At 23.7% G+C, this 6,970-nt stretch overlaps 1 protein-coding gene across 2 annotated transcripts; it reads right to left on the bottom strand.

The window, feature by feature from the left end:
• Positions 1-332: 332 nt before the first annotated feature.
• Positions 333-6,535, bottom strand: LOC111616931 (insulin-like peptide). Of its 2 annotated transcripts, XM_023358283.1 has the most exons (6): positions 6,496-6,535; positions 6,007-6,178; positions 2,351-2,536; positions 2,209-2,273; positions 1,458-1,595; positions 333-538 (listed from the first exon to the last, which is right to left on the bottom strand). In XM_023358283.1, the coding sequence occupies exons 3-6, from the start codon at positions 2,517-2,519 to the stop codon at positions 368-370; spliced, it is 543 nt and encodes a 180-aa protein (XP_023214051.1). In that variant the 5' UTR covers positions 2,520-2,536; positions 6,007-6,178; positions 6,496-6,535; the 3' UTR covers positions 333-367. The 2 variants fall into 2 exon arrangements, with proteins under 2 accessions (XP_023214051.1, XP_023214050.1); XM_023358282.1 differs by lacking the exon at positions 6,496-6,535 and having other exon boundaries at positions 6,007-6,251.
• Positions 6,536-6,970: the final 435 nt, after the last annotated feature.

The raw sequence follows: 6,970 nt of genomic DNA on the forward strand, positions 1-6,970 counted from the left end.
CGTATAGGCTATTTGTTCTTAAAATAGCTTAATTTCTGTTTTAAATGTCTTAATTTTATATAAACCATTTAACTGTTGTATGGATTATATAAACATGTTTATGACTTAGTATAGTAAACACATGCATATTTAATAGTAGATTTTGCGTGTCAACAATATCTTTAAGGATATTCTCTTTCAAATTGTTGATCGAATAACCAACATTATCTTTCTACTTATCGTCATATCAAATATCACAGATTAATATTAAGAACTTCATTTATCTACACTAAATTTAGTATAGATGATAAATAAGATAACTACTTAATTAAGTCACGTGGGATGTTCAGTAAAGTATAATTATGCAACAGAATTAAACTGTTTTTGATTATGGAGATTTATATGATATCTTCTTGTTAATAAATAACGGGGATGACATAGATATGAAGAATGGTCTATTTCTTGGGAAAAGACCCAAATTTGGTCTATGTGTTGTGGATACTTGATCTATTACTTCCTGAGTTGATAATGTGTCTTCTATACTACTTGTACCTGCAAGCTTAATTAATAAAAATAATTTAATTAAAATTGTATTATAAATTATATAAATATATTAAACAAGCATTTTGAACATATTAAAGATGTCAATATGCCTGAAACACTTAAAATAATTATGATAATATTTAAAATGTAAATTCGGTTATGGTTCAGTATAATTTCTTTGAATTTATCGTGTAAGTCGGTGTGAATGAATTTGATTTTTAAAAATTATATATATAAATACTGTATATACTATAAAAAATATTTTAACTAATTTTTTACAGGCCTATTCTTTGGCCAAACAGGTGTATAAATAATTACAACTTTATACGAACAAAGTTGCTTAAAATTAAATTTTTCATAACTATTTCTTATATAAAATTTGTTTGTATGCAATTACTATTACGTTTAAATTAAACTTTTATATTCTGTAATATTAAAAATATTAATTTATCTCCTTTCTCATAGAACCAAACTAATTAAAATTAATTTTGAATTTTAAACGGACAGATTTACAACTTTTGAAAAGATAATTGTTACAATATAAATAGTAATAATTAATCTACAGCCAATCTTACTATGTAAGTCCCACTATTATATTGGTAACTCTTTTTTAAGTTTTATATTTGAATAATAAGCAATAAGTGAATAAAATTCATTTTTAAAAATTAACTTCATCAAAATATAAAAGTACAGAAGAAAATTAATAATAGTTTATTTAAACTTTTCAAATACACAACACTTGACACAAACTAAATGACGACATCATATAGCAATAAAAATTAATTTTTCCTTATCCTAAATCAAGATTTTGCTACTCATTATTAATTTTTGACCTGTTTTTTTTTTTTAAACACTAGAAACAGAATTTCAAAAATACAATTAAAAAGTGTGTGGAACATATATTAATTAATTTAATTAACGTATTTATTAATTACCTTTATAGTTTCGGCACCATTGTTTTCAACAGCAGAACTCAACAATTCTATTAGTGACGATGACGACGACGATAGAGGATCTAAACAATAAGAACGCAAAGTACTAACTGGGCAAGCCTCATGGCAGCATTCATCTACCACTCCTCTCCTCATTCCTATAAAAGAACGTCTGGAAAGAGATCTGTNTTTACAACTTTTGAAAAGATAATTGTTACAATATAAATAGTAATAATTAATCTACAGCCAATCTTACTATGTAAGTCCCACTATTATATTGGTAACTCTTTTTTAAGTTTTATATTTGAATAATAAGCAATAAGTGAATAAAATTCATTTTTAAAAATTAACTTCATCAAAATATAAAAGTACAGAAGAAAATTAATAATAGTTTATTTAAACTTTTCAAATACACAACACTTGACACAAACTAAATGACGACATCATATAGCAATAAAAATTAATTTTTCCTTATCCTAAATCAAGATTTTGCTACTCATTATTAATTTTTGACCTGTTTTTTTTTTTTAAACACTAGAAACAGAATTTCAAAAATACAATTAAAAAGTGTGTGGAACATATATTAATTAATTTAATTAACGTATTTATTAATTACCTTTATAGTTTCGGCACCATTGTTTTCAACAGCAGAACTCAACAATTCTATTAGTGACGATGACGACGACGATAGAGGATCTAAACAATAAGAACGCAAAGTACTAACTGGGCAAGCCTCATGGCAGCATTCATCTACCACTCCTCTCCTCATTCCTATAAAAGAACGTCTGGAAAGAGATCTGTATAAAGATCTTGTAGTGCCTGAAACACGTAATAAAATTTTAAAAATATATTTAAAACATTAAATATTAATTTATAATATTTTTTGCGCTCTTTACTCTGTTGATTTGTATCTGGACCATGAAACCTTCCACCACAAATCAAGTTTAGAAGTTCAGTTAGATGATCCCCGCAAGCTCGATATTTAGCTTCTTTCTCTCCATTCGAACTGTATTGGCTCAAGACCAATAACAGAAACAAGCAAAAGGCTGGATAATGTGATGGCATCACGAAAGATCAACTTCCTGAATAGAAAGATATCAAAACGTTATTAAAATAATTATTTATATCTTAATATATTAATCGTATTGCCAGTATACTATCTTATACTTCACGTAGTCAGAGTCTCATTTGTTATTCTTACATTAAATTGATAAATTTAACAACTAAAGTTTATTTTATACGTTTAAAAATTGTTGCATTATTTAATATACAAGTTTCGATATAATTCAATACGTTGGAAATGTCATTCGATCATTTTGTTTTTGAAAATCTTTAAATAAAATAAAACAAATCTAATTTTTTGTCTAGAATTGCGTATTATTCGGTTACGTAACTTTTTTTGTTTATTTAAATCAGTTTAACTTAAAGCTTTTCAGCAGGAAATCGTTTTTTGTTTACTTTCAATAGTTAAATTTTTCTTATTCTTATTCAATATTCTTTTTTATATTTTCAAAAATATGACGTTTTAGTCTTAGAATTTATTTATTTATAAGTGAAAATCCTTATTCTAATTTTATAACATATCAAATAAATTTTTGTTGTGATATATAGCCTTGAATTAGTTTTTATCCTTTGTTACTCTTGAATTCTGATAAAAATTATTTTTAATTAGCGAGAGTTATAAGTAAATATGATTAATTTTTATATTTTTAATATTAATAATTACAAATAATTTGCATTAGAAATATATCATTATCATCAGCTTCCGTTTAACAATCTTCCAGAAGTACAGTGTTCTTTGCTGTGTTACCACGTAGCAAAGAAAATGAACGAATTGTACCCGATTAATCTCAACAATATACATTTTCCTATTTAGAAATCTTCTCTACACCTAATGTATTTCATAATAATTAATTATTTTTAAAATTCCACAAAATTGGTAACCTTTAAGCAATGTAAAATAAGCTTTTAACGTATAGAACGATCAATACATTAAAAGTTTAAATTGATAAATAAAACTCTAAAATAACATTTTATAGGATCCGTTTTATATGACACAGTAAAACCAGTTCTTATGACGCATACAAACTGTTTTTCTAAATATGTAAATTTTTATTATGACGCAAGAAAAACTTTTTATGACGTAAGACTTTATTATTGTATATAAAAAAAATTATTATGACTTATGTAAAATTTTGTATGATAAAGTAAATTTTTCTTGACGAATTATACATTTTAAATCAATTATTTTCGCAAATATTAATTTATTTTACTTTAAAAAATTATAAATTTTGCTTTTATGTCAAAAATATCAATCTACTTAAAATTATTTTATAATTTAATATTATAAAATAATTTTAAAGTTTGAAACTTCTAAACTCATTTGCGTATAGGCTATTTGTTCTTAAAATAGCTTAATTTCTGTTTTAAATGTCTTAATTTTATATAAACCATTTAACTGTTGTATGGATTATATAAACATGTTTATGACTTAGTATAGTAAACACATGCATATTTAATAGTAGATTTTGCGTGTCAACAATATCTTTAAGGATATTCTCTTTCAAATTGTTGATCGAATAACCAACATTATCTTTCTACTTATCGTCATATCAAATATCACAGATTAATATTAAGAACTTCATTTATCTACACTAAATTTAGTATAGATGATAAATAAGATAACTACTTATACACACGTATATTGATTAATAATTATAATTGTTTTTAAATTATTTAAATAAAAAATGAATTTATTGTAAGCAAAACTTTTTATTTTTATCTTTTTATATATAATTTCAATGAAAAATAGAGAATTATTTTTGTAAAATATATTCAATTTCTCTTTATTAAAAAGAAGAAAAATTTATATAAATTAGTTTTATAACTTTAAAACGTTTACAATAAAAAAATAATAATTTAGATTTTTGCTATTTTAAGAGTTAGAAGTCTAAAAAATAATGTAAATGTATAATTTTATATAAATATTTATCTTATTTTTAAAAGTTACCTAAATGTTTTTATTGTTTTCTTAATTATGGTTTAAATTATTTATTTCCTTCTTTCTATTACATTTATATTTTTATTTATAAAGTTTTATTTACCTATTGAAATTTATTATTTTTTTAACTTGATTCGTTTTCATAGGAGAAAGGTTATAATTTTTTAAAGGATTTTATATTTTTTAAATTTATAAAGGTTTTAAAATTTACTCTATTTTATGTGATAACTTAAATATCTTTCTATTAATTTAATAATGAATGTTCAAAATTAAATTCTTCATTTTTAAAATGTACACTTAAAAGAAAAAAGTTATAAATAAATTAAATTATAAGATGTAGTTTGTATGATTTTTTTTATAATAAATATAATATTATTTTAAAAAATTATAATCAATAAATGCCTTAATTATCGTAAAATCATTAAGGTGTGATGCATTTAATTAAAATGAAATCATGTTTGTACTTAATATGAATTATAAATTAGTTCAAATTCTTGTAAATTAAATTATATTATGATAGATTTTTAACTAATGAGAACTTAGTCTATTATAATTACTATATTTAGTTAGTATATGGCAGAAAATGATTAATGATCGTCATGTAATCAGATAGTGACACGGAACTGTTTAATTCATAAGTTTTAGTATCAGATATTGCTGAAAGCTTTCTTTATGCTGTAAGTGAAAACCGTGACAAAATAAATTTGATTGATTTAGAGATCATGAATGAAGCTTACATGATAATTAAGATAATCTTTAAGGCTATTCATACTTAGATAAAGCATGGATAAAGCCTTATCTTTTGAGTACAGTTATAAACTTGATTTGGCATTAGTCAGAATGGGCATGACATCAGAAAATGGTGCATGTGGAGCAAATAAATGTAGTCAAATGGGAGGAAATGACAAGGGACAGACTTGGATCACAGGCCCGTTGTCATGGTTACATCGGGGGTTTAGAGTTAGCTCATCTATCATATTATGTCAGTGAGTCATTCTGTGCACCCTCTTCGATCTACGTACAACGTGTTGAGGATGATTTCTTTGACTCAAGAATATAATATGTTTTATTTTATGATCTTTAAGCCATTTCTTTGTTGAATACAGAATGATAACAGATAAATTTCAATATTTTAAAACATAAATATATGCGGATTTTTGTAATTAAATTGTTAAATCATAATTATTTTTAAAAAAATAACTTATTATTTCTTAATAAGGGATAATTAGGAAAACTGTCTTTTAACGAATTTGTTCTTAACACATGGTTAATGCAAACGAATAATTTCAAATTTACATTTACTATAAAAATTTCAGAAAAATGTAAGTAATGTACCTGTTGACATGTTCAAGTTTAGAGTTTATACTTTCACAGATCAAACTTTGTGTTTAGTATCGAAGAAAAATGGTAATTCATAATTAATGCAAAAAGTCAAGTTTTTGATATTTCTCTATAAAATAGCTAAATTCAAATATATATACAATGTATTTTTATTTCTAAAAATTACTTTACATTAATTAATCTTATTTAAAATAGAAAAATGTGATTTACCTGTTTCTCCGGTAAATGTTTATTTCTTCACTTCAGATTCCAGGTTATATGTGCTATCTTTCACTTATCCCAACTTATATATCCCCTTCTGTCGTGTGGGTGGACACGTTGATGCAGTTCCAGCCAATGACAGTTCTCTTTCGCCTCAATAGAGTAAAAGCTTGTTCGAATTCTGTAACATATCTCAATAAAATTTCATGAATTCATGCATTTCTTTAATTTTCAGAGTTTTTGGTTTAATAAACAACATTTTTTTTTCTTTTTTTTAAATAAAGTCGAAAATACTATTCCAAATTTAAATTTTATCATTTTTACAGGTAATCTCTATTAGCATTTAAAATAATTAATTTTATTTTATTAGACATATTTTTAATAAAATAAGTTATAAACTTTTTCAAAATTCCAAAAGAAATTTAATTACTGTTTTAGAATTAAACGAAACTTAAATAAAATGGTATCAACGAACTAGCTCCTGTAAATATATCTTACCTGTACAAATGTTCGTTATGCAGAGAAGCCGAACTTAAATGCGTCATTAAAATGTTTCGTAATTTAAAGCTGTAACTTTTAAATAAATTCTTCAATATTTGTTTGTATATCTGCTGTAGAAATAAAATTCTTTATTGTAAATGGAAATAAAACTTTAAATTTATATCAAGATTTTTTTATGATATTTATTTACGAATCGCTCCTTTGGATTTCTAACAGTTATTGACCATTTCCTGATTGAAAGACTAAAGGGAAATTCTAAATAAACCTGTGTTGACTTAAAGTTGTATAGTGGTATCGTTTCTAACTTAAAATTCTTGTTGAAAAGTAAGGGATACGAAAATAATCTGATTGTATAACAACTTAATGTTTGTATGTAGGTTAAGGTGTTTACGAAGATTACAAGATTTTTTTAATTGAACTTAGAAGTGTACTGTATTATTTAAAATTACAATTATCGATAATTAGGCTATAA

The sequence above is a fragment of the Centruroides sculpturatus genome, unplaced genomic scaffold (genome assembly GCF_000671375.1).
Source record: "Centruroides sculpturatus isolate CEXI.00-Female unplaced genomic scaffold, Cexi_2.0 scaffold4319, whole genome shotgun sequence".
NCBI lineage: Eukaryota > Metazoa > Arthropoda > Arachnida > Scorpiones > Buthidae > Centruroides > Centruroides sculpturatus.

What these genes read in the sequence shown, in the direction of transcription:
- LOC111616931 (XM_023358283.1), bottom strand. Translation starts at nt 2,519, where the DNA reads ATGCCATCACATTATCCAGCCTTTTGCTTGTTTCTGTTATTGGTCTTG. An exon ending in TCCAGATACAAATCAACAGA is followed by an intron (nt 2,274 to 2,350) that starts GTAAAGAGCGCA and finishes TACGTGTTTCAG; the next exon opens with GCACTACAAGATCTTTATAC. An exon ending in TAGGAATGAGGAGAGGAGTG is followed by an intron (nt 1,596 to 2,208) that starts GTAGATGAATGC and finishes AGGAGAGGAGTG; the next exon opens with GTAGATGAATGCTGCCATGA.